The sequence below is a fragment of the Sturnus vulgaris genome, chromosome 8 (genome assembly GCF_052056855.1).
Source record: "Sturnus vulgaris isolate bStuVul1 chromosome 8, bStuVul1.hap1, whole genome shotgun sequence".
NCBI classification, from domain to species: domain Eukaryota; kingdom Metazoa; phylum Chordata; class Aves; order Passeriformes; family Sturnidae; genus Sturnus; species Sturnus vulgaris.
In genome coordinates this window covers 2,808,511-2,834,654 of record NC_142250.1, presented here as the reverse complement: position 1 = coordinate 2,834,654, position 26,144 = coordinate 2,808,511, and the positions used below count along the sequence as shown (strand labels likewise).

At 53.8% G+C, this 26,144-nt stretch overlaps 2 protein-coding genes across 4 annotated transcripts in view; both read right to left on the bottom strand.

Annotated features, from left to right (window-relative positions):
* Positions 1-25,036, bottom strand: part of LOC148222925 (protein ecdysoneless homolog) — a 95,523-nt gene extending 70,487 nt beyond the window's left edge. The window contains exon 1 of the mRNA XM_088168564.1: positions 24,963-25,036. Within this exon, the coding sequence (XP_088024690.1) occupies positions 24,963-24,995 (33 nt within the window). The 5' untranslated portion in view covers positions 24,996-25,036. The remainder of the gene's footprint in view (positions 1-24,962) is intronic.
* LOC148222926 (C-type lectin domain family 2 member H-like) lies at positions 3,862-13,033 on the bottom strand. Of its 3 annotated transcripts, none has more exons than XM_088168558.1 (6): positions 12,911-13,022; positions 11,952-12,447; positions 11,470-11,565; positions 11,190-11,368; positions 4,215-4,315; positions 3,862-4,124 (listed from the first exon to the last, which is right to left on the bottom strand). In XM_088168558.1, the coding sequence occupies exons 2-6, from the start codon at positions 12,352-12,354 to the stop codon at positions 4,010-4,012; spliced, it is 894 nt and encodes a 297-aa protein (XP_088024684.1). In that variant the 5' UTR covers positions 12,355-12,447; positions 12,911-13,022; the 3' UTR covers positions 3,862-4,009. The 3 variants fall into 3 exon arrangements, with proteins under 3 accessions (XP_088024684.1, XP_088024685.1, XP_088024686.1); XM_088168559.1 differs by lacking the exons at positions 3,862-4,124; positions 4,215-4,315 and adding exons at positions 9,919-10,817; positions 10,908-11,008 and having other exon boundaries at positions 12,911-13,033; XM_088168560.1 differs by lacking the exons at positions 3,862-4,124; positions 4,215-4,315; positions 11,470-11,565 and adding exons at positions 9,919-10,817; positions 10,908-11,008.
* Positions 25,037-26,144: the final 1,108 nt, after the last annotated feature.

Genomic DNA, 26,144 nt, shown 5'->3' with positions numbered 1-26,144 from the left:
TTTGCTGCTCTTGGAGTTGCGAGTCATGCTATAAAAACAAGTGTGTTTCTGAATAAACTCGTCTGTTTCTTTCCTATCATGAAAGATGACCATGTAGCTGTGTGTTTTATTTCCGCCGCATCTCAAGGGTTAATATCCCTTTCCACGGCTGCATTTGGAGCTTCACCGAGTGCTTGATCTCGGGGACCTTTTCCGACAAGGGCACCGAAGAATTCGTGGCCCGAAGCCTGCCGAACCGGGGCAGACCCAGCGAGGCTGTCGATAGCCGGGGCTGCGCTCAGAGCTGAGCCAGAGCCGTGCCAGGAGCAGGCTGGAACACCCAGAAAACCAGGACCCGGCACCCTGGGGGCAGGACCGGACCCGTGACGACGGCCGGGACCGAGAGAGCCATGTGGGAAGATCGTGGACCCTTACCCGACTGCAGCGGGACGGGACATCCCACGGAATTCATCGGCTGTGCCTCCATCATAGAGGTAACGGGAGCACTTTTCCCCCAGAGCTACTGTTTAGCTCGCTTTAGGCGGCGGAAACCCCAGGCTCAGTGCTGGGGGCACCGGATTTCTCTTTAAATATGGGAACTCAACCTTCTAAAAAGCAGGACACCGTGCTCTCAACTCTGAGAGACATTTTAATTGATTTAGACTGCACGGGAACTTTTAGCTCTCCCAGTCTCGCCATCTGCGCCCCGGGGAGAGATGGTTTTCCACCGCGGGAAGCGCGGGCCCCTCTACCTGCTGGGAGCCCAAGGCTGCCCATGCGGGCTGTGCTGGCACAAGCCCGAGCTCTCGCTGCGAGCAAGATCGCAGAGTGTGGGCGAGCGGAAATGCAGGCGGATCCCTCTCCGGGATCTACGAGCGGCCGGGACGGCTGCGTGGGGGTCGGTGCCTCTCCGGGGGCCCCGCGGAGCCCAGCGGGGAGCAGTGATCTGCCCGCTCGTCCCCCGCCTTCCCCAAACCAAGGAGGAAGCGGCGGCGGCGACCGCTGCTCTCCTCCAGCCGCGCTCCGTGCCCGGGTTCCCTGCGCAGCGCCGGCTCCCCGCTCAGGTCACTGTGACATCTGTGTCCCCCTCGCCCACTGAGGCAGAGTTTTTTCCGGTGACATGTTCGATCAGCTCATGGCCGTGATCACAGAACAAGTTATGCAAGCTGTAAATAAGAAACCAGAAATTTTAACAGCCACTCAACTTGTGGTTACTGCGCTGACAAGAGAGAGAAAAGACAGCAACACACACGGATCTCTTTGGGGGAAAAAGGCCAACTTCATTGTACGGACAGCCCGTATTTAAAGTGTGTTAGGTGCAGCTAGGACAGGACAGCAGTTCATTGGACAATTGGGAAAACGTGGCTGCGAGGGGCGCTCCATGGCCGGAAAGTGGCGCAGAAAGCCTCTCCTCGCAGGCACACGCGTGCCACATCGACATCCCCTTTCAAGAAGCTGTTCCCGTGTGTTCCTGTAAGAATCCAGGCCCAGGTGTGTGTGGGATTTGGAGGGGCTCTCTTGGGGGTGTGTGGGGGTGATGTGTGGGATTTGGGTGGGGGGCCTGAGGTGTGTGTGGGTGTCTCTGGGATTCCCGTTTTTCCCCTCATATTTCCTATCGTTTTTCCACTCATGTTTCACACCCTTTTCTCCTCACCTTTCTAGTGCTTCTCTACTTCTTCAACTCCACCTTTTCACCATTATGCCATCGCCATTTTTTCACGCTTCCCCGCCTTTTTTCCCCCATTTTTCTGTGCTTTTTTCTCCCAGCGCTTTTTTCACCCCTATTTTCTTCTCCCTTTTTTGCTGCCTTTCCCCTCCTTCTTTCTCCAATTTTTTCCACTGCCTTTTTTTTGCCACCCTTTTTTGCTCCCCTTTTTGCCACCCTTTTCTCCCTACCTTTTTTTAATTTTCTGCCCTTTTCCCTTTTTTTTTTTTCTACTTTTTTGCCACCTGTTTTTTCCCAGTCCTTTTCTTGACCCTCAATGGAAATCCCTCAAATGATGGAATTATTCGGGGTTTCTACCAACTTAAACCCTAAAAAAGAAGGCACAAAAGAGATTCCCAGTCAACCTAAACTTACCGATGATGAAAACTGAGGGTTTACTCTCATTTGAAACTCATATAATCGCATCATACAGGGTGCTTCTTGTTCTATTTAAAATAGAACATGGAGATTCTCAATCAATTGATATCGCTGGAAAAATGGGCAAGGCAGGTTTCTTTCAATTGATACCCTTAATATTGCAGGGTATTGAATGGGAATTGCCCCAGCTTGAACACCGACAATAAGGGAAAATTAACCAGTTAACTTCAGAATATACTTCAATAGAAATCTCTTGAAAGGGAGCACACCACACTTCTCTTCCCTAATTAATTCCATCAGACTTCCTTCACTACAAATACTCTCAAAATCAAAAGCAGAGATGCCCCGTGTGTTACTTCAAAGGAGTTGTCTTGGTTTGAAAGACAGGTGTCTGCTAAGAGAGCCAGGAGCCTCTCTTGAAACGGAAAATGTAAACCACCTGCTTCCAAATTATTATAGTTTTAATATTAAGGGGATCTCAGGCAAAGATATGCGAATAGGAATAAGAGTTCTTTACTAGGAAAAATTAAAACAGAAATACACCAGGTGCCTGGTGCCAGCAAAACCGCTCTGTTCCTCTCCTCCTCACCCTGGGCAGGAACAGAACACATCAGGAAAGGCTCGAGGTGTCAGGATTTTTGTGGGTTTGAATTCTCAAAAGAGCTCAGCAGTTGTAAATTGCTATAAAGTTGTTTATTGTAAAGGCACAGCAGTTCCCAAAAGGCAAAGAGGCCCAAGTGTTCCAGTCCGTGCTAAAAGCTTTCAGCACAGAGTCCCAAATAGCAGCACAGTCCCGATCAGGAGCAGAAGCAGGTCTGCCGTGCAAGGCCCCGGGAGGGCCGAAGTTGCAGCCGCAGCTCCTGTCTTCTTCTGGGCAATAATGATGGCAGGGAGGAGAAAGAAGAGGGAGACAGAGTCTCACCCCAGTGCACAGAATCTTATTTACAAATTACCCAGTGAGCTAAAACCAGCAATCTGAAGCATTTCTTCTAATACTATTAGAATTCTACTTTATTAATACAAGAGTTTACATATAATCTGCACATATAACTTAGCTGTTCCATCGGAAAAATGTAAGAAATACTCTTACTATGGTTTTATTATGAATAAACTAGGTTTTTTGAGCTCTCCCTGAGACTCCTTTTTGGGATTTGTTTTTGAGCTCTCACTAAAACTTGTTTTTCACACTAAATTCTAAGGCTTTTACTTCTTAAGGCACTTAAAACATATACTTAGTTACTTAACCTTACTTACTTAAAAGTTATGCTTACGTCTCTATTTCATGTATGAGTGGCTTAATATACTTTAATCCATCCAAAGGTTTGAATTCAAGCCTTGCATTCTGATCTCACTCTCTGAAGAATTCAGAGAGGCCTCTGTTTCACACACTCCAACACAGAGCGATGTGGGTTACAGACACATCGTGTCACTGCTTGTCCCTCAAGGAGACAAATCCTTGTCCTGCTCCAGCCCGGGATTCCTCCCACAGCAGACAGTCAGGTCCTTTGCAATAGACAGACAGAGAAACACACAGACAGATAGACAGAGAGACCGTGGTCATAGTCAGGTGCCTGATCCAAAGGGGGGAATCCTCCTCAGCACGTCAGCTGTTCTTCTTCCTCTTCCAAGGACAGTCCAAAAATCTCACCTTGAGGCCACTTAGTGATCATTTCCAAGAGCCCAGGGTGATTTGGATTTCCCATTCAAATTTGTTGAGCAGTGAGGGCAATCCCCTCACTCCAGCTAGCATGGCTGACAGGATGGATTGCAGAGACTTTTCCTTGGAACAGCCAGCCCAGCGCTGGCAGTGGGGATGAAGAGGCACTGAGGTGACCCTGAGAGCAAGTGCAAGGCACAGGGTGCAGCTGAGAAAGGACAGCCCTGTGCCGGGCTAAGAGGGGAAGCTGGGACTGCCCAGCGGGGAGAAGGTCCTTTCTCCACCCCCTGTTACAGGGGAGCTCGGGCCTTCCTGCACAGATACGGCTGCGGATTGGAGCACATCACACTCCTGAATTTATACTCAGCCAGGCACACACACTCGGAATGGCCAAGGATAGGAAACCTGCAGGGAGGAGCAGAGACAGCGCTGGATGCCAGGGGAACACGTTGTGCCCCTGTCCCTCCATGCCCTGCCCGGCTCCCCGGCACTCACGAGGAGCTGAAGCTGCTGCCGTCCTCCCACTGCAGCTGCTCGCCCCGTCTGCGCAGCCCGAGCCAGTAATCGCCGTTCCCGCGGAGGAGAAAGAACAAATCCTGCCAAGGAGAGAGCAGTGGGAGCTGCCCCGGCCCCTCGGGGGGACACGGCCCCGGGGCTCCTTCCCTGCAAGGCCCCGGCACAGGGCTGCAGCCCCAGCCCCACCAGCACCCAGCCCGGACCACGAACACCCCCAGGCTCCCCTCAGACACCCCACAGCGCCCGCAGCCCCTCACTCACCATTTCTTCATCCTTCAGAATGGCCAGCGACGCCCCGAGCTCGGAGCACCGCTCTTGACTCTGCTCCCAGCTTCTGGAATCCCTTGACAAGTAGTAGCACACTCCATTGTATCCAACCCAGCCACGGGGACAGCCCAGAACCGACGGCGGAGTCGCAGGTGGAACTGGAAGCTGTGGTGCTGCAGGGGAAGAGGAGAAGGTGTGAGGATTGCCCTGTGCAGGGAGCAGAGACCCCGCTCTGCCCCGAGGGGCTGGGCCCAGGCTGCTGCCCCTCCCTTACCTGACTGCACAGCCAAGGCCACCGACAACGCCAGCACCAGCACCAGGAGCACAATCAGCGCCGAGGTGAGCACGGGATGGCAGCTGAACCACTCGCCTGCAGCAGGAAAGAGCTGCTGGCTGCCACAACCACAGCCGGCCCTCCAAGCTGCTCCCCCAATGCCCGGCGAGCACAGGAGGGACCTCTCAGCCTGTTTGCTCCTCTCGCCCACCCTCAGCTGGCAGCCAGAGAGCCAAGAGCCTGGACACGGGCAGGGACACAGCTGTGGGGACAGCCAGGGACACCGCGCTGGGGACAGGCTGCAGCAGGAGAGCTGCACACGCTTGGGGGCAGCTGCGGCTGCCGCTTCCAGCCACTGCTGGCGCCGAGCGGAGCACGAGGCCTCTTCCACACATCGGGAAACAGCCACACACCTGCCAGCCCTGGCCTTGACAGATGATACTGTCCCCTCCCTAGAGGCCAGACGTTTGGCCCTGCACTCACCCGGCAATCTTCTGAGGATGTTTCTGTGTACATGGCAGGGTGCTGATGTGCCCTGAGGATTCAGGGGCTCCCTCACACTGCCATCCCTGGTGCAGATTCCATTCTCCACATCTTTCCTCACTGCGCGCTCACAAGTGGCGCCCCCCTGCTTATGACAAGTGCCTTCTTGTGCCCCTGGCAAGTGTGTCAGCCCGGCTGCTGGTCCCTCCTGGAGATGCAGCAGCTCCTTCACAGGCCCATGAACGGAGCAGAATTCACTCTGCTCCAGCTCACAGCCGCCATCTCTCTGCTCTGAACAAACAGCTCCTTGCTCCCGACACATCAGGAGTGCTGAAAAAGCCTTTCGGAGATCGGCCTCGGGAACAGCTGTACACCCACGGGGATGACCCATTGAAAGGGACATTGTCCTAGGGTGATGTTATGGTGTTTCTATCTCCAATCGTGTGTCCTGATTATGTTTGGTATTATGTCCTGTGCTTCCAGGACCGACTCTGAGAGTGAAGCTTTGTTTTGTCTTGTTATCAGCCGGCTCACCTCCCCCATGGTCTATGTTTAGGAGAGGTTTTAGCTCGGCTTGCCTGCTTGCTTGCCTGCTTGCTTGCCTGCTTGCTCGCTTCTGCCTCTTTTTCTTTCCTTCGCTTTGCCCTTGCTTTTTGCTTATTAGTTAGTTCAGCTAGGCAGTCCAACTTTTTCCCTGGACTGTTTTCTCTTCCACCCCGTCCCCTCCCTCTCCTGGATACCATCTGAACGGACGGGAACCTGGGAAACCCCAAGAAACATCGGGAGTCTACCCTTTGTCACCTGCAGCAGTCATCCCCAGCGCCAGAGACTGATAACTGGGCGACCACTCGCCAGAGAGACTGAACTTGTCATCCCTTCAGAACGGTGAAAGAGTTTTTTTGTCAGCTGGTGTTGTCTTTTTTTCCCTGTGCTGGGGAGTGTCTTGCTTGTTAAATAAACAGGTTTTTTCTCCCACTCTTCTCCAAGGAAATTCTTCCCGAACCCGGTGGGGGGGGGGGGGGGGGAGGAGTCGTGGGGTTTGCTGTCTGGGGGCTCCTCCTGGAGGTTGTCCCCCAAATTTGGCCAAAACCAGGACAGACATGATGACAGGTCACGGCTGGTCCCGGCCCTGCGGCACACCGAGGCTCAGGAAGGCGCTGTCAGCTCAGTCCCACGCTATCCCCGCTGCCCGGACCTGCGGAGACAAGCGCAGCCTGCTGAGCGCTCCAGGTCCATCCAGCCGCTCCAGCAGGATGCGGCGCTTTCTGCCTCCACTCGGCGCCTGCAGTGCTTTGGGCTCTGAGGCTCGTTCAAGTTCATCCCGTGCCACCCCTGAGCCGGGCAGGGACACCTCCCGCCTGAGCAGCGGCGCCGAGCCCGGGGCGCCACGGCCGGAAACTCTGCCGGGCACGGAGCAGCCACCTCCGAGCTACCGAGAGACACCGGCATGAGCCATCGCTGCTGCGGCACCGGCTCGTCCCCAGGGATCGGCGGCAAGGACGAGACCGCGGGCAGCCGCTCCCTCCGCCGTCTCAGGGCACGGGGCACACGGGGGAAGCCGGCCCAAGGAACTCGCCAGAACCGCCCCGTTCCCCTCAGCGCGGCCCCTCCGGCCGCAGCGAGCCCCGGGCTGGGGCACAGCCGAGCGCGGCTCGTACCTGTGCTGGAGCCGCTCCGAGCTCCGGGGATCGCCGCCTGCCCGGAGCAGCCCGGGGGCACCGGGAGCGAGAAGCGCTCCGGCCCTGCCGGCGGAATCAGCGCGCACGCTGCACAGCGCCGGCATCAAAAGTGGCGCTGGGTCGGCTTCGGTATTTTTGAGCAATCAGCGAGGCGGATCGTGCGGGAGGTGCGGGGCGATGTCGCTGCAAACAAAACTTTCCCCGTGTGACTCAGCCTGGCCACGAGCCGATTTCCATGCCCACATTTCGAGTCATTTCGCCGTCCCGGCTGCAGCCAGGCGTGGGAGAAGAGCCAGACGCAGCGCAACGCTGCTGGGAGTTCGGCGGTGCTCGGAGTCTGTCCGGCTTGTCCCTTAAGTTGACTAAAGAGGAGCGCTTTCCCTCAATTCAAACCCATAGAACAGCACCATAAATGTATTCTCCATCAATTTAAACAGGAAATTTATGGAAAACCGTGATTTCCCGCCTGGCGAGACACCAAAAATCACGACAAAGGTGTGTTTTTCTTCGATAGAGTCCCTTGAAATCGTAGGTGAAGGGGGATTCTCCCCCGTTCAAACATAGTTGCCGAAAAGAAGTTTTTCTCCTTCATTTGAAATCCCTTTTCTTCTCGTAATCCCCATTTTGGGGGGGGGGGGGGGGGGAGGGCCTATTGGAGATGGTGGTCCCTGAGCAGTGTCTGCGGGCACTTCTCCCTCCTCACTGCTCACACCTGGGGCCGCTGCACCTTGCCGAGTGCTGCGGAGTTTCCTCCCAGTCCCCTCGCACTATCCCTCTTCCTGGCAAGCACCGGCAGCGATGGGGAGAGCACTGGGAAGGAACTGGGAGCACTGCACCTTCCCAGTGCTCCTAATCCCCCTGCCAGTGCTCCTTCTTCTTCACTCCCGCTGCTTCCAATAGCCCTCCCACTTCCCTCCTAGCATTCCCTGTGCTCCCACTTCCCTCCCAGTGTTCCCAGTATCTCTTCCAGTGCTCCCGCCACTGGCAAAACACTGTGGGACGCCGTGGGAAATTGAAAAGGTATAGAACTCTCAGAAAGCTGTGTGAAAGCAAATTTCCAGATGGAGAAATGCAAGAATGCTGAAGATGCAAGGACAAGAAACAATAGGGCTGTGAGCTGTGTAGGGACAGGCCTCGGGAAAATATGTTAAGCAAGAGAGTAGAAATATGTAAGCTTAATAATGAAGGTTTATCTGTTCTTTTAAGCTATTAAGGCAAGCAGTTTTCAAGGCAAGATGTACGTGCAGCTTTATTAATTGGCCTGAGCAACGGTATCCTTAAAATAGATTTTTTACTAATTTATTAGAAAGAGGAGATTTTTTTTCGTTTTTTATTTTATGGGGATTTTTTTACAAGAACGAATTTTCTTATGGCTTTGATGTCACAGTGGTTAGCTGCTTGGAGAATGGAAATCTGATCACTATGCAAAAACCTTCTTGTCAGATTAACAGTGTTTTCTGTAATTATTATTGAGGACTATATAACTTATGAGGCACACTCTAAGAATTATTAACAGTTTACACAAGAGCTTAGTCTATTTTTGAGAATAGAGGGGTTTTTTTTTCTTCTTCTTCCCTGGGGAACAGTGAGGGTTTTCAGTTTATGACTTTCCTCCTTTCCTTATTTGAGACTTGACTATTTTTTTATTTTTTTACCTTGTTGTTTTTATACCCTTTTTGTAGATATCATTATGATAGTTTTCTTTTTTTACTTAGGTAAGAGAAAAAAAGAATCTGAAAATTTGTATTCTGGGCATTGAAAGAATGAATACTTTGGTTTGGCAGTGGATGGTTCTGTGATCTCTTACAGGCCGAGTAATTTTATGATTCAGGATCTTTTAAGGCCACGCTGAGCTAGGAATGTAAGAATTCAGCCAGAGAGCCGTGCTGAGTTCCTTGGCTGCATTCCATCCATGAGGAAAGCTCGGCTCAGCCTCCCCAGCCCCCCCTGCCCCGGCCCAGCCAGGCCCGTTCTATTTTAACTCAGAGGAGTGGAAATGAAAGAGAGCTTTTCTGGGTTTTTTGGTTTTGCGTGTGGGTTTCTCTAAGATGCATAAACTTTCTCATTGGTATAACAAAGCGTCCATCTTAAAAATCGGACACTGATTGCTCCTTGTCAGGTACAAAGGAGACTGCCCAGGTGACGGCAGGTGAAAATTTCAGGCAATCTTTACAAAGATTTGTCTGTTCAGCCCAGAAATAAGTTTTGTACCTTGAAGGCTGGATTTGATAGTGAAGGTGGGGCAGGAGCAGCAGTGGAATGTCTGAGGGGGTTGTTTTCAAAACACAGAGATCAGAGTTTCCTCCCTTCGTCCTCTGGGCTGTGTCACCATGGTGGACAGCAGGAGAGAGCTCTCCTTTGCTTTTAGTTAGTTTTTGACTGACTGAAGCAGAGAAGTTCCCTGGAAAGTTTTTCTTTTTCCTTTCTCCTGGAATTGTTAAAAGTGCTCTGGACTGGGAACCCAGGGGGAAGCACCGGGAGCTTGGACCTGTGGCCACCGGGCCTGGGCAGCGACATTTTCCAGCGCTGGAGGAACTGAGAACAGACTGAGCCGAGCTGCCACCACAGGAGAGAGACTTCCTGGATTTGTCATCACTTCAGAGCGCAGAGAGGTTTTGCTGTTCGGTATTGTTCATTTTTTTGTGCTAGGCAATGCTTTGCCTGTTGAATAAACAGGTTTTTCCACTTCCCTCTTAGAAAATTTCTTCCCAAAGCAGCCGGGGGAGGGGCCGCTCAAGTTTGATTACTGGGGGGGGCCCTTTGGAAATTTTTTCCCAAATTTGGCCTAAACCAGGACAACGTCCCATTTCTCAACAAACAAATCTTGTCCTGTGATTTCTTTTCCCAAGAGCTCACCTTCATTCTCCACAGGGCTTCTTCCTCGGCTCCATCCTGGGATGTCCAGCAGCCAGGAGCAGACGAGAATAGTATCCATTTCTAATCCCAAAGGATTCTTCGACAGATGTCCCTTTGAACTCTCTGGGGATTGCAACAGTTGTTTAATAAAACGAAACAGGGCAGGACAAGAGACAGCATCACTGTTGGGTTTTTCTGGGATATTTTTTCTCTTATATTTACATATATTTATGTACACAAAGAGCAGGATGGGAATGCTGGAGCAGCTGTCTCGAAGCTTTATTCCATCCCAATCATCAGCCTCATTTTACAGAACCAAGCAAGGGAGATGGAATATCTTCAGCTGGTGGCACAGCAGACGAAGTTCTCTTTGTCACAAAGTCTTTTAACAACTTCTTAGCCAAAAGGAGAATATTAAATACAGACAAGGGTTTGCTCAGGCCAATTAATAAAGTGACAAGTACGTCTTTCTTTGAACAATACTTGCTTGTAAACAATGGATAGACCTCCATATATGAGCTAACATATTTCTATTCTCTTGCTTAACATATTTTCCTGATGCCTGTCTCTACACAGCTCACAGCCCTATTATTTATTGTCCTTGCATCTCCAGCATTCTTGCATTTCTCCATCTTGAAATTTGCTTTCACACATCTTGCTAAGAGTTCTACACCTTTTCTATTTCCCACATTGCCCCGCAGTGTTTTCGAAGTGGTGGGAGTGCTGGAAGAGATACTGGGAACACTGGGAGGGAAGTGGGAGGGCTATTGGAAGCAGCGGGAGTGAAGAAGAAGGAGCACTGGGAGGGGGATTAGGAGCACTAGGAAGGTGCTGCACTGGCAGGTCCTTGCCAGTTTTCTCCCCATCACTGCAAGTGCTTGCCAGGAAGGTCCTTTCTCCACCCCCTGTTACAGGGGAGCTCGGGCCTTGCTGCACAGATACGGCTGCGGATTGGAGCACATCACACTCCTGAATTTATCATCAGCCAGACACAAACACTCGAAATGGCCAAGGACAGGAAACCTGCAGGGAGGAGCAGAGACAGCGCTGGATGCCAGGGGAACACGTTGTGCCCCTGTCCCCCCATGCCCTGCCCGGCTCCCCGGCACTCACGAGGAGCTGAAGCTGCTGCCGTCCTCCCACTGCAGCTGCTCGCCCCGTCTGCGCAGCCCGAGCCAGTAATCGCCGTTCCCGCGGAGGCGGAAGAACAAATCCTGCCAAGGAGAGAGCAGTGGGAGCTGCCCCGGCCCCTCGGGGGGACACGGCCCCGGGGCTCCTTCCCTGCAAGGCCCCGGCACAGGGCTGCAGCCCCAGCCCCACCACCACCCAGCCCGGACCACGAGCACCCCCAGGCTCCCCTCAGACACCCCACAGCGCCCGCAGCCCCTCACTCACCATTTCCTCCTCCTTCAGAATGGCCAGCGAGGCCCCGAGCTCGGAGCACCGCTCTTGACTCTGCTCCCAGCTTCTGGAATCCCTTGAGAAGTAGTAGCACACTCCATTGTATCCAACCCAGTCGGAGGGACAGCCCAGAACTAACAGAGGACACCCAGTTGGAACTGGAAGCTGTGGTGCTGCAGGGGAAGAGGAGAAGGTGTGAGGATTGCCCTGTGCAGGGAGCAGGGACCCCGCTCTGCCCCGAGGGGCTGGGCCCAGGCTGCTGCCCCTCCCTTACCTGACTGCACAGCCAAGGCCACCGACAACGCCAGCACCAGCACCAGGAGCACAATCAGCGCCGAGGTGAGCACGGGATGGCAGCTGAACCACTCGCCTGCAGCAGGAAAGAGCTGCTGGCTGCCACAACCACAGCCCGCCCTCCAAGCTGCTCCCCCAGTGCCCGGCGAGCACAGGAGGGACCTCTCAGCCTGTTTGCTCCTCCCTTCCTCCCTCAGCTGGCAGCCAGAGAGCCAAGAGCCTGGACACGGGCAGGGACACAGCTGTGGGGACAGCCAGGGACACCGCGCTGGGGACAGGCTGCAGCAGGAGAGCTGCACACGCTTGGGGGCAGCTGCGGCTGCCGCTTCCAGCCACTGCTGGCGCCGAGCGGAGCACGAGGCCTCTTCCACACATCGGGAAACAGCCACACACCTGCCAGCCCTGGCCTTGACAGTGACACTGTCCCCTCCCTAGAGACCACAGGCGTGGCCCTGCACCCACCTGGCAATATTCTGAGGATGTTTCTGTGTACATGGCCGGGTGCTGATGTGCCCTGGGGATGCAGGGGGTCCCTCACGCTGCAATCCGTGGTGCCAGTTTCATTCTCCACATCTTCACTCACTGCACGCTCACAAGTGGCATCCCCTTGGTCATGACAAGTGGCTTCTTGTGGCCCTGGCAAGTGTGTCAGCCCGGCTGCTGGTCCCTCCTGGAGATGCAGGAGCTGTTTCACAGGCCCATGGATGGAGCAGAATTCACTCTGCTCCAGCTCACAGCTGCCATCTCTCTGCTCTGAATAAACAGGCCCTTCCTTCTGACACATCACGAGTGCTGAAAAAGCCTTTCGGAGATCGGCCTCGGGAACAGCTGTACACCCACGGGAATGGCCCATTGAAAGGGACATGATGACAGGTCACGGCTGTTCCCGGCCCTGCCGCACACCGAGGCTCAGGAAGGCGCTGCCAGCTCAGTCCCGAGCTGTCCCCGCTGCCCGGACCTGCGGAGACAAGCGCAGCCTGCTCAGCGCTCCAGGTCCATCCAGCCGCTCCAGCAGGATGCGGCGCTTTCTGCCTCCACTCGGCGCCTGCAGTGCTTTGGGCTCTGAGGCTCGTTCAAGTTCATCCCGTGCCACCCCTGAGCCGGGCAGGGACACCTCCCGCCTGAGCAGCGGCGCCGAGCCCGGGGCGCCACGGCCGGAAACTCTGCCGGGCACGGAGCAGCCACCTCCGAGCTACCGAGAGACACCGGCATGAGCCATCGCTGCTGCGGCACCGGCTCGTCCCCAGGGATCGGCGGCAAGGACGAGACCGCGGGCAGCCGCTCCCTCCGCCGTCTCAGGGCACGGGGCACACGGGGGAAGCCGGCCCAAGGAACTCGCCAGAACCGCCCCGTTCCCCTCAGCGCGGCCCCTCCGGCCGCAGCGAGCCCCGGGCTGGGGCACAGCCGAGCGCGGCTCGTACCTGTGCTGGAGCCGCTCCGAGCTCCGGGGATCGCCTCCTGCCCGGAGCAGCCCGGGGGCACCGGGAGAGAGAATCGCTGGTTTAACGGCCTTTGTTGCTGGACGATGTAAAGAAGGCGGAACCAACAGCGTGGCGGCGGAGGGGCGTTTGGAAAACCAGGAAGGGGGATCCAGCCAGGGGTCCATATAATGTCTAAATTTTCGGGACCCCATAAATAAAGGCGCCCCACGCCGGAGAGCTGGCAGACGGGCTGCAGCCAGGGCAGGGCCAGGGCGAGGCAGAGCGCACCGGTGGTCGGCATGCTGCTCGGAGTCTGCCGGACTTTGACCCTTAGGAGCAGCAAAAAGGAGCGCTTTCCCTCAATTCAAACCCATAAAAAAGCGCCACAAAGGTATTCTTTTTCCATTTAACCACGATATTAATGGAAAACCATTATTTCCCGCCTAGTGAGACATCAAAAATCATGCAAAGGGTGTGTTTTTTTTGAATGGAGACCCTTCGAATCATATGTGCAGGGAGGTCTTCCCCGGGTCAAACACAATTACCGAAAAGAAGTTTTTCTCCTTCATTTTCAATCGCTTTGCCTCTGGTAACCCCCCTGGTCTTTTGTCTGTATTTGTTTGTTTATTTTGTTTATTTGTTTGGTTTTTTATTTCTTGGGGGAATTTTGTTTGGTTTTGGGTGGTTTCTCTTGTTTGTTGTTTTTTGTTTTGTTTTTGTTTTCCTTTTTTTTTTTTTTTTTTTTGGTGGAGTGTCACTGAGGAATGTCTGGGGGCACTTCTCCCTCCTCGCTGCTCACACCTGGGGCTGCTGCACCTTGCCGAGTGCTGCAAATTTTCCTCCCAGTCCCCTCGCACTATCCCTCTTCCTGGCAAGCACCGGCAGCGATGGGGAGAGCACTGGGAAGGAACTGGGAGCACTGCACCTTCCCAGTGCTCCTAATCCCCTTCCCAGTGCTCCTTCTTCTTCACTCCCGCTGCTTCCAATAGCCCTCCCGCTTCCCTCCCAGTGTGTCCAGTATCTCTTCCTGCGCTCCTGCCACTGCCAATACAGTGTGGGGCACTGTGGGAAATTGAAAAGGTATAGAACTCTCAGAAAGCTGTGTAAAAGCAAATTTCCAGATGGAGAAATGCAAGAATGCTGGAGATGCAAGGACAAGAAACCATAGGGCTGTGAGCTGTGTCGAGACAGGCCTCGGGAAAATATGTTAAGCAAGAGAGCAGAAATATGTAAGCTCATATATGAAGGTTATCCATGGTTTTAAGCTATTACAAGCAAGCATTGTTCAAAGGAAGATGTACGTGTGGTTTTATTAATTGGCCTGAGCAATCTCTTGTCAGATTTTAATATTCTGCTATTGGCTAGAAAGTTGTTAAAAAACTTTGTGACAAAGAGAACTTCATCTGCTGTGCCAGCAGCTGAAGCTGTTCCATCTGCCTTGCTTGGTTCTGTAAAATGAGGCTGATGACTGTGATGGAATAAAGCTTCGAGACAGCTGCTCCAGCATTCCCGTCCTGCTCTTTGTGTACATAGATATATGTAAATATAAGGTAAGAAAAAAAATATCCCAGAAAAACCCAACAGTGATGGTGCCCCTTGTCCTGCCCTGTTTCGTTTTCTTAAACAACTGTTGCAATCCCCAGAGAGTTCAAAGGGACATTTGTCAAAGAATCCTTTGGGATTAGAAATGGATACTATTCTCGTCTCCTACTGACTGTTGGACATCCCAGGATGGAGCCGAGGAAGAAGCCCTGTGGAGAATCAAGGTGAGCTCTGGGGAAAAGAAATCACGGGACAAGATTTGTTTGTTGAGAAATGGGACGTTTATCACCGGCTAAAGACAATTATTATTACTGAACCTTATATTAATATTCAAGGTGATGAATTGAACATGGGTCAATATGAACTGTTCGAGTTCAGACCTTAACTCTGTCTTCACATTCTCTTTTTGGGATGTTGTCCACTGGAAATTTTATAATCTATTCATTTTTGAAGGGGATCAGAGCGTGGTTGAAATGATTGCTGCTTGTCGAATGATCATGAATATTTTTCAATAGCCGACCCCACCCGTGCTTTCCCTGGACCCCAAAACGAGTAAGCAAAACCCTCGGTAATTGTGTTTGAACTGGAGAGGATACCCCTTCACCTGTGAATGGAAGGGTGTCAAAGAAAACACAGCTTTTTCATGATTTTTGGCGTCTCACCAGGCGGGAAATCACGGTTGTCCATTAATTTCATGTTTAAAATTAAGGAAAATACGTTTATGGTACTGTTCTATGAGTTTGAATTGAGGGTAATCGCTCCATTTTACCGATCTTATGGGTACAAGACGGGCAGAACCCCACACATCGTTTGTTCGCTGTCCCTGGCACCATCTGTCAGATTTGCATGGCTCGGGTGGAGCGCTTCTCTCTCCCGCTGCCTTCCGGCTGCTCCGGGCACCTGGGCCAGCTCCAGCAAAAGCCGCGCTCAGCTGGGCCCCAGCCCGGGGCTCGCTGCGGCCGGAGGGGCCGCGCTGAGGGGAACGGGGCGGTTCTGGCGAGTTCCTTGGGCCGGCTTCCCCCGTGTGCCCCGTGCCCTGAGACGGCGGAGGGAGCGGCTGCCCGCGGTCTCGTCCTTGCCGCCGATCCCTGGGGACGAGCCGGTGCCGCAGCAGCGATGGCTCATCCCGGTTCCTTTCCTGAGCCTGGGTGTGCCGCACGGCCGGGACATCCCGTGACCTGTCATCATGTCCCTTTCAATGGACCATGCTCGTGGGTGTACAGCCATTCCCGCGGCCGATCTCCGAAAGCCTTTTTCCGCACTCCTGATGTGTCAGAAGGAAGGGGCTGATTGTTCCAAGCAGAGAGACGGCGGCTGGAGATGGAGCAGAGTGAATTCTGCTGCATTCATGAGCCTGTGAACGAGCTCCTGCATCTCCAGGAGGGACCAGGAGCCGGGCTGACACACTTGCCGGGGGCGCAAGAAGCCACTTGTCATAAGCAGGGGGGTGCCACTTGTGAGCGTGCAGTGAGTGAAGATGTGGAGAATGAAATAGGCACCAGGGATGGCAGTGGGAGGGAGCCCCTGGATGCCCAAGGCACATCGGCACCCGGCCATGTGCACAGAAACATCCTCAGAAGATTGCCAGGTGAGTGCAGGGCCACACCTGTGGCCTCTAGGGAGGGGACAGTGTCATCTGTCAAGGCCAGGGCTGGCAGGTGTGTGGCTGTTTCCCGATGTGTGGAAGAGGCCTCGTGCTCCGCTCGGCGCCAGCAGTGGCTGGAAGCGGCAGCCGCAGCTGCCCCCAAGCGTGTGCAGCTCTCCTGCTGCAGCCTGTCCCCAGCGCGGTGTCCCTGGCTGTCCCCACAGCTGTGTCCCTGCCCGTGTCCAGGCTCTTGGCTCTCTGGCTGCCAGCTGAGGGAGGGAGGGAGGAGCAAACAGGCTGAGAGGTCCCTCCTGTGCTCGCCGGGCATTGGGGGAGCAGCTTGGAGGGCGGGCTGTGGTTGTGGCAGCCAGCAGCTCTTTCCTGCTGCAGGCGAGTGGTTCAGCTGCCATCCCGTGCTCACCTCGGCGCTGATTGTGCTCCTGGTGCTGGTGCTGGCGTTGTCGGTGGCCTTGGCTGTGCAGTCAGGTAAGGGAGGGGCAGCAGCCTGGGCCCAGCCCCTCGGGGCAGAGCGGGGTCTCTGCTCCCTGCACAGGACAATCCTCACACCTTCTCCTCTTCCCCTGCAGCACCACAGCTTCCAGTTCCAACTGCGTGTCCTCTGTTAGTTCTGGGCTGTCCCCCTGGCTGGGTTGGATACAATGGAGTGTGCTACTACTTATCAAGGGATTCCAGAAGCTGGGAGCAGAGTTAAGAGCGGTGCTCCGAGCAGGACATGGGGGGACAGGGGCACAACGTGTTCCCCTGGCATCCAGCGCTGTCTCTGCTCCTCCCTACATGATTCAGGTCCTTGGCAATTCCGAGTGCTTCTGCCTGGCTGACGATAAATTCAGGAGTGTGATGTGCTCCAATCCGCAGCCGTATCTGTGCAGCAAGGCCCTAGGTGCCCTGTAACAGGGGGTGGGGAAAGGACCTTCTCCCCGCTGGGCTGTCCCAGCTTCCCCTCTTAGCCCGGCTCAGGGCTGTCCTTTCTCAGCTGCACCCTGTGCCTTGCACTTGCTCTCACGGTCACCTCCGTGCCTGTTCATCCCCTCTGCCAGCGCTGGGCTGGCTGTTCCAAGGAGAAGTCTCTGCAATCCATCCTGCCAGCCATGCTAGCTGGAGTGAGGGCATTGCCCTTAGTGCACAACAAGCTTAAAGGGAAATCCAAATTTCTCTTGGCTCTTGGAAATCATCACCAAGTGGCTTGACCGAGAGACTTTTGGGTGTCCTTGCAGAGGAAGAAGAACAGCTGACATGTGCTGAGGAGGAATCCCTCTTTTGGCATCAGGCATCTGAGTGTAAAGAATGGTCTCTCTGTCTGTCTGTCTATCTCGCTGTGTGTCTGTTGCAAAGGATCTGATTGCTCTGCTGTGGGAGGAAAGGCAGGCTGGTTCAGGACAAGGATTTGTCACCCTTAGGGAGAAGCAGTGACGTGATGAGGCTGTAACTCCCGTCCCTCTGTGTTGGAGTGTGTGAAACAGAGGCCTCTGTGTATTCTTCAGAGAGAGAGATCAGAGTGCAGATGATACCACTATGTTTAATTTTTCTGTTCTGTTCTGCTTGGATGTGCTTTTCCGTTGTTCTTGGGTGATGAAGACAAAACAGTCGGATTCCACCTAGGGAGCCAAGGACAGTATCTTTAAACTTCAAGCCCTAAGCATAAACAACGTGAGAAGAGGAGAGCACACACACAAGCAAGCAAGGAGGATGAAACTTCCCTATTTGAGACTATTAATTGGATAGCTGACACCTGCATGCAAATGGACTGAAACCTATAAAGGTGTGAGCACTCGTGAGCAATTCCTCCTTTTCCTTCCATCTTGGAGTCATCCGGGCAGGGGCCACGACTGTGGCACTTGTATTGCTGGGGTGTGGCTTTTGTAGGCCTTTCGTGGGCCTCACAATAAATACCCATTTGTTCCCCTTAACTCTGTGTGCGACCTCTGTTCCAGCTCCTCAAGGCATCACAGAGATTGAATTAAAACTTTTGGATGGATTAAAGTATATTAAGCCACTCATACATGAAATAGAGGCGTAAGCTTAAGTTTTAATAAAGTAAGTAAGTAAGACAAAATTTTAAGTGCCTTAAGAATGAAAAAGCTTAGAATTTAGTGTGAAAAACAATTCTAGTTAGAGGTCAAAAAGAAGTCGCAAAAAGAAGTCTCAGTGGGAGCTCAAGAAACCACAATTTTAGTCATAATAAAAATATAGTAAGAATATTCCTTAAATTTTTCAGATAGAACATGTTTATATATATATGTGCAGATTATATGTAAACTTTTGTATTAAAAACCTGGAATTCTAATAGTTTTAGAAGGAATGCTTCAGATTGCTGTTTTTAGCTCATTGGGTAATTTGTAAATAAGAATCGGTGCACTGGGGAGAGACTCTGTCCCTCTTCTTTCTCCTCCCTGCCATCATCATTGCCCAGAAGAAGACAGGAGCTGCGGCTGCAACTTCGGCCCTCCCGGGGCCTTGCACGGCAGAGCTGCTTCTGCTCCTGATCGGGACTGTGCTGCTATTTGGGACTCTGTGCTGAAAGCTTTTAGCACGGACTGGAACACTTGGGCCTCTTTGCCTTTTGGGACTGCTGTGCCTTTACAATAAACAACTTTATAGCAATTTACAACTGCTGAGCTCTTTTGAGGATTCAAACCCACAAAAATCCTGACACCTCGAGCCTTTCCTGATGTGTTTTGTTCCTGCCCAGGGTGAGGAGGAGAGGGACAGAGCGGTTTTGCTGGCACCAGGCACCTGGTGTATTTCTGTTTTAATTTTTCCTAGTAAAGAACTCTTATTCCTATTCGCATATCTTTGCTAGAAAGCCCCTTAATTTCAAAACTATAATAATTTGGAGGCAGGTGGTTTACATTTTCCGTTTCAAGAGAGGCTCCTGGCTCTCTTAGCAGACACCTGTCTTTCAAAACAAGATAACTCCTTTGAAGTAACACACGAGGCATCTCTGCTTTTGATTTTGGGAGAATTTGTAGTGAAGGAAGTCTGATGGAATTAATTAGGGAAGACAAGTGTGCTGTGCTTCCCTTTCAACAGATTCCTATTGAAGTATATTCTGAAGTTAACTGGTTAATTTTCCCTTATTGTCGGTGTTCAAACTGGGGCATTTCCCATTCAATACCCTGCAATATTAAGGGTATCAATTGAAAGAAACCTGCCTTGGCCATTTTTCCAGGGATATCAATTGATTGGGAATCTCCATGTTCTATTTTAAATAGAACAGGGAACACCCTGTATGATGCGATTTTATCAGTTTGAAATGAGAGTAAACCCTCAGTTTTCATCATCGGTAAGTTTAGGTTAACTGGGAATCTCTTTTGTGCCTTCTTTTTTAGGGTTTAAGTTGGTAGAAACCTCGAATAATTCCATCATTTGAGGGATTTCCATTGAGGGTCAAGAAAAGCACTGGGAAAAAACAGGTGGCAAAAAAGTAGAAAAAAACAAGGGAAAAGGGCAGAAAATTAAAAAAAAGGTAGGGAGAAAAGGGTGGCAAAAAAGGGAGCAAAAAAGGGTGGCAAAAAAAGGCAGTGGAAAAAAACTGGAGAAAGAAGGAGAGGAAAGGCAGCAAAAAAGGGAGAAGAAAATAGGGGTGAAAAAAGCGCTGGGAGAAAAAAACACAGAAAAATGGGGAAAAAAGGCGGGGAAGCGTGAAAATATGGAGATGGCATAATGGTGAAAATGTGGCGTTGAAGAAGTAGAGAAGCACTAGAAAGGTGAGGAGAAAAGGATGTGAAACATGAGTGGAAAAACGATAGGAAATATGAGGGGAAAAACGGGAATCCCAGAGACACCCACACACACCTCAGGCCCCCCACCCAAATCCCACACATCACCCCCACACACCCCCAAGAGAGCCCCTCCAAATCCCACACACACCTGGGCCTGGATTCTTACAGGAACACACGGGAACAGCTTCTTGAAAGGGGATGTCGATGTGGCACGCGTGTGCCTGCGAGGAGAGGCTTTCTGCGCCACTTTCCGGCCATGGAGCGCCCCTCGCAGCCACGTTTTCCCAATTGTCCAATGAACTGCTGTCCTGTCCTAGCTGCACGTAACACACTTTAAATACGGGCTGTCCGTACAATAAAGTTGGCCTTTTTTCCCCAAAGAGATCCGTGTGTGTTGCTGTCTTTTCTCTCTCTTGTCAGCGCAGTAACCACAAGATGAGTGGCTGTTAAAATTTCTAGTTTCTTATTTACAGCTTGCATAACTTGTTCTGTGATCACGGCCATGAGCTGATCGAACATGTCACCCGAAAAAACTCTGCCTCAGTGGGCGAGGGGGACACAGATGTCACAGTGACCTGAGCGGGGAGCCGGCGCTGCGCAGGGGACCCGGGCACGGAGCGCGGCTGGAGGAGAGCAGCGGTCGCCGCCGCCGCTCCCTCCTTGGTTTGGGGAAGGCGGGGGACGAGCGGGCAGATCACTGCTCCCCGCTGGGCTCCGCGGGGCCCCCGGAGAGGCACCGACCCCCACGCAGCCGTCCCGGCCGCTCGTAGATCCCGGAGAGGGATCCGCCTGCATTTCCGCTCGCCCACACTCTGCGATCTTGCTCGCAGCGAGAGCTCGGGCTTGTGCCAGCACAGCCCGCATGGGCAGCCTTGGGCTCCCAGCAGCTAGAGGGGCCCGCGCTTCCCGCGGTGGAAAACCATCTCTCCCCGGGGCGCAGATGGCGAGACTGGGAGAGCTAAAAGTTCCCGTGCAGTCTAAATCAATTAAAATGTCTCTCAGAGTTGAGAGCACAGTGTCCTGCTTTATAGAAGGTTGACTTCCCATATTTAAAGAGAAATCCGGTGCCCCCAGCACTGAGCCTGGGGTTTCGGCCGCCTAAAGCGAGCTAAACAGTAGCTCTGGGGCAAAAGTGCTCCCGTTACCTCTATGATGGAGGCACAGCCGATGAATTCCGTGGGATGTCCCGCCCCGCTGCAGTCGGGTAAGGGTCCACGATCTTCCCAGATGGCTCTCTCGGTCCCGGCCGTCGTCACGGGTCCGGTCCTGGCCCCAGGGTGCCGGGTCCTGGTTTTCTGGGTGTTCCAGCCTGCTCCTGGCACGGCTCTGGCTCAGCTCTGAGCGCAGCCCCGGCTATCGACAGCCTCGCTGGGTCTGCCCCGGGTCGGCAGGCTTCGGGCCACGAATTCTTCGGTGCCCTTGTCGGAAAAGGTCCCCGAGATCAAGCACTCGGCGAAGCTCCAAATGCAGCCGTGGAAAGGGATATTAACCCTTGAGATGCGGCGGAAATAAAACACACAGCTACATGGTCATCTTTCATGATAGGAAAGAAACAGACGAGTTTATTCAGAAACACACTTGTTTTTATAGCATGACTCGCAACTCCAAGAGCAGCAAAAGGTGATTGGTTCCGAGAGAAGACACCCCATTCCCAGGGCCTGGTCACGAACCACAACAGGTGTTCTATCTTTATTATTAAATTCCTCTCTATTTTGACCAAGTTATCAACCTGGGCGAAATTGTCCCTAGCCTTCAGTTGGACCAGCTCATCAGACTGGGAACAGAGCTCAGAAGCTCTGGCCTGGAATATTTTTCAGGCTGTAATTTCCTTGCTGTCTCAACATGTGTACCCACAGAAATTCACAGGGCTACGAGGCTGGGAAGTGAAGAGCAAAGCTGCTGTGAAGGTAAAGCTCAGATCCTTCAGAGAAATCACCCAGGTCACTGGAACACTGGTACATGTAGGAAGCAGAAAAGGAGAGATTTCCAGTCAAGTCTTTGTAGTTGGGTGGGGAAAAGGAGTGCTGATAGCCAATGGCTGCAGGGATGGTCATCTAAATTAGTTCAGACCAGATTTCCTTTTTTTTGAATTGGTGAGGGTTATTAACCTCACCTGCAGTTATGAAGCCAAATAGTTACAGTTTTGGAATCTATTCTAGTTTAATCTGGCTGTCCTCCATGGTGCATGCACTCACAGCAGCCATATTGAACTCTCTTGGGATGTGTGAATTTGCTTCTGTCCCTATTCCTAACCTCATCCTTCATGGCTTTTCAGCCTCTTTTTAATATGCTGGTATATCTGTAGTTATTTCCATGTATATGTGTCCCTCTGCAGCATTTCCATGGATAAAAACACTGAAGAACACTACCTAAAGAGGAGCAGGGGCACCAGTGGGAACGGATGTTTTATATCAGCATTTTCTGTCCCTGTGGTGATACTGCTGTCCCTGCGAGGGAGCTGGGAAATCTGTATTTCTGCTCCTGTGATCTTTCTCATCTTTGCCACAGCTGATTCCAACCCCAGTTTTTCCCACTGTAATGATAATTCTGGACATCTCAGAATGTATCCACTGGTCTTGGAAATACCATTATGAAGAAAGGAAAAGGCAAGTCACACCATTTCCAGGTTGGCATCCTGGCTGTCCCTCGGTGCACCTCTTTCAGTGATAGCACTCGGTGGCCATTCCTGGTGCGGTTCTTTGATTATTTTATCTTATACCCTTCTCTCTCGTTTATTCCCTTCACCCTTCCCAGCCTTTCCCGTGCCTCTCTTTTTAACCAGCACCGCCACCCCATGGTCTCTCGGTGCAGCTTTTTCAGTCGTGGGGCAGCGACCACTGCTGGTGCAGCACTTGGAGAACATTTCACACCAGTCTCTCTCTATTCTATTCCCGTCACTCCTCCCAGCCTTTCCCGCTGCTCTTTCAGCACCTCCGCAGCCCTGACGCTCCCTTGGTGCAGCTCTTTTTGGTGACACTTGGGCAGCAGCCACTGCTGGTGCGGTATTTTTAGACTATTTTATACCACTCTCTGAATTGTATTCCCTTACATTTCCCAGCCTTTCCCGTGGCTCTTTTTAACCAGCACGGCCGCTCCGACGGTGGCTCGGCACTGCTCCATTAGTGATAGCGGGCAGAGGAGAGCCGGCAGTGCAGCTTTTTATTCTGATGGTTTTCTTCTCTGGATCCCATTGCAGCAGCAGCCCAGCTGTCCCTCGGGGCAGCTCTTTCAGTGCCAAGGGGCCGTCTGGACAGGCGGCTGCAGCCAGGCCAGGGCAGGGCAAGACACAGCGCAGCGCTGGCGGGGGCGGGCGTGCGGCGGGGCTCGGAGTCTGCCGGCCTGGGCACTTCAGGCACAGAAATGAATCCCAATTCTCGGCCATAGCCAGCACCTGCTATTCCTCCCCTCTTCTCCTGCATGGATTTCACAGTTTTCCGTTTCCTGCCACAGAGCTGGAAAGCCAAATGCCCGCCTGCCCCATGCCCATCCCCACTGCTTTCCTCTGCTCCAGCCTTGTCCCTTTCTCTCCCCTTTACTTTACACCACTTTCTCCTCCTCCTCTCCCTGCCAGCTCGCAGCAAAGACATTTCATCCACTGGCACCAGCTCTCCCCTCTCACTCGCTCCCATTTTGCCCACTTTGAGCTACTGGAGCTGCCTACATGTGGAACCAGACCCGCTGTGGGGCCTGGTAATTGTGGGATAGGAGTGAATCATCACAGGGCTGATTGGAGTGGACTGGGTCTGGCCATGTGCCAGGAAAACTCCTCTGTCCCTCTCCTCCTCACACTGGGTGGGCAACAGAACACATCAGGAAAGGCTCCAGGATCTCACTAAAGGCAGCAAGAGATCTTTCACCCATCATGGGATTGGGACAGGGAAATTTAATTCAATTTATTACCCAGCAAATCAGAGTAAGGGAATGAGTATGTGTGAGCTGTTCTTCAAAATCGAAGCACAGTCCAGAAGTCTCCTGGTCAAGCCACTTGGTGATGATTTCCAAGAGCCAAGAGAAACCTGGATTTCGCTTTCAAGCTTGTTGTGCACTGAGGGCAATGCCCTCACTCCAGCTAGCATGGCTGGCAGGATGGATTGCAGAGAGTTTTCCTTGGAACAGCCAGCACAGCGATGGCAGTGGGGATGAACAGGCACTGAGGTGACCGTGAGAGCAAGTGCAAGGCACAGGGTGCAGCTGAGAAAGGACAGCCCTGTGCCGGGCTAAGAGGGGAAGCTGGGACTGCCCAGCGGGGAGAAGGTCCTTTCCCCACCCCCTGTTACAGGGGAGCTCGGGCCTTGCTGCACAGATACGGCTGCGGATTCGAGCACATCACACTCCTGAATTTATCGTCAGCCAGGCACACACACTCGGAATTGCCAAGGACAGGAACCCTGCAGGGAGGAGCAGAGACAGCGCTGGATGCCAGGGGAACACGTTGTGCCCCTGTCCCCCCATGCCCTGCTCGGAGCACCGCTCTTGACTCTGCTCCCAGCTTCTGGAATCCCTTGAGAAGTAGTAGCACACTCCATTGTATCCAACCCAGCCAGGGGGACAGCCCAGAACCGATGGCGGAGTCGCAGGTGGAACTGGAAGCTGTGGTGCTGCAGGGGAAGAGGAGAAGGTGTGAGGATTGCCCTGTGCAGGGAGCAGGGACCCCGCTCTGCCCCGAGGGGCTGGGCCCAGGCTGCTGCCCCTCCCTTACCTGACTGCACAGCCAAGGCCACCGACAACGCCAGCACCAGCACCAGGAGCACAATCAGCGCCGAGGTGAGCACGGGATGGCAGCTGAACCACTCGCCTGCAGCAGGAAAGAGCTGCTGGCTGCCACAACCACAGCCCGCCCTCCAAGCTGCTCCCCCAATGCCCGGCGAGCACAGGAGGGACCTCTCAGCCTGTTTGCTCCTCCCTTCCTCCCTCAGCTGGCAGCCAGAGAGCCAAGAGCCTGGACACGGGCAGGGACACAGCTGTGGGGACAGCCAGGGACACCGCGCTGGGGACAGGCTGCAGCAGGAGAGCTGCACACGCTTGGGGGCAGCTGCGGCTGCCGCTTCCAGCCACTGCTGGCGCCGAGCGGAGCACGAGGCCTCTTCCACACATCGGGAAACAGCCACACACCTGCCAGCCCTGGCCTTGACAGATGACATTGTCCCCTCCCTAGAGGCCACAGGCCTGGCCCTGCACTCACCCGAGAATCTTTTGAGGATGTTTCTGTGTACATGGCCGGGTGCTGATGTGCCCTTGGTCTCCAGGGGCTCCCTCTGGCACACTGCCATCCCTGGTGCAGATTCCATTCTCCACATCTTCACTCACTGCACGCTCACGTGTGGCGCCCCCCTGCTTATGACAAGTGCCTTGTTGTGCCCCTGGCAAGTGTGTCAGCCCGGCTGCTGGTCCCTCCTGGAGATGCAGGAGCTGTTCCACAGGCCCATGGATGGAGCAGAATTCACTCTGCTCCAGCTCCAGCCGCCGTCTCTCTGCTTGGAACAATCAGCCCCTTCCTTCTGACACATCAGGAGTGCTGAAAAAGCCTTCTGGAGATCGGCCTCGGGAACAGCTGTACACCCACGGGGATGGCCCATTGAAAGGGACATGATGACAGGTCACAGGACGTCCCGGCCCTGCGGCACGCCGAGGCTCAGGAAGGCGCTGCCAGCTGAGTCCCGCGCTGTCCCCGCTGCCCGGACCTGCGGAGACAAACGCAGCCTGCTGAGCGCTCCAGGTCCATCCAGCCGCTCCAGCAGGATGCGGCGCTTTCTGCCTCCACTCGGCGCCTGCAGTGCTTTGGGCTCTGAGGCTCGTTCAAGTTCATCCCGTGCCACCCCTGAGCCGGGCAGGGACACCTCCCGCCTGAGCAGCGGCGCCGAGCCCGGGGCGCCACGGCCGGAAACTCTGCCGGGCACGGAGCAGCCACCTCCGAGCTACCGAGAGACACCGGCATGAGCCATCGCTGCTGCGGCACCGGCTCGTCCCCAGGGATCGGCGACAAGGACGAGACCGCGGGCAGCCGCTCCCTCCGCCGTCTCAGGGCACGGGGCACACGGGGGAAGCCGGCCCAAGGAACTCGCCAGAACCGCCCCGTTCCCCTCAGCGCGGCCCCTCCGGCCGCAGCGAGCCCCGGGCTGGGGCACAGCCGAGCGCGGCTCGTACCTGTGCTGGAGCCGCTCCGAGCTCCGGGGATCGCCGCTCGAAACCGCAGTTTCGGTCCGGAAATGGAATAGGCGGAGTTTTCGCTGCCGCTGCTATTTCAAGCCGAGCTGGGGTCGGGGCGGGTTTTGCCCCTTTGGAACATTCAGCGTGCTTGACAGGAGGGGAGGGGGAGCTCGGAGTGGGGGAAGGGCGGTGTTCCGTCCGGAGGAAACCACTATGA

Excerpts from the sequence above, each read along its gene's own strand:
- LOC148222926 (XM_088168559.1), bottom strand. The coding sequence starts at position 12,354 with ATGTCCCTTTCAATGGGCCATTCCCGTGGGTGTACAGCTGTTCCCGAG. Across the intron at positions 11,566-11,951 it reads CATCCTCAGAATATTGCCAG|GCGAGTGGTTCAGCTGCCAT; the intron begins GTGGGTGCAGGG and ends TTCCTGCTGCAG. Across the intron at positions 11,009-11,189 it reads TTCTGAAGGAGGAGGAAATG|GATTTGTTCTTCCGCCTCCG; the intron begins GTGAGTGAGGGG and ends TCTCCTTGGCAG.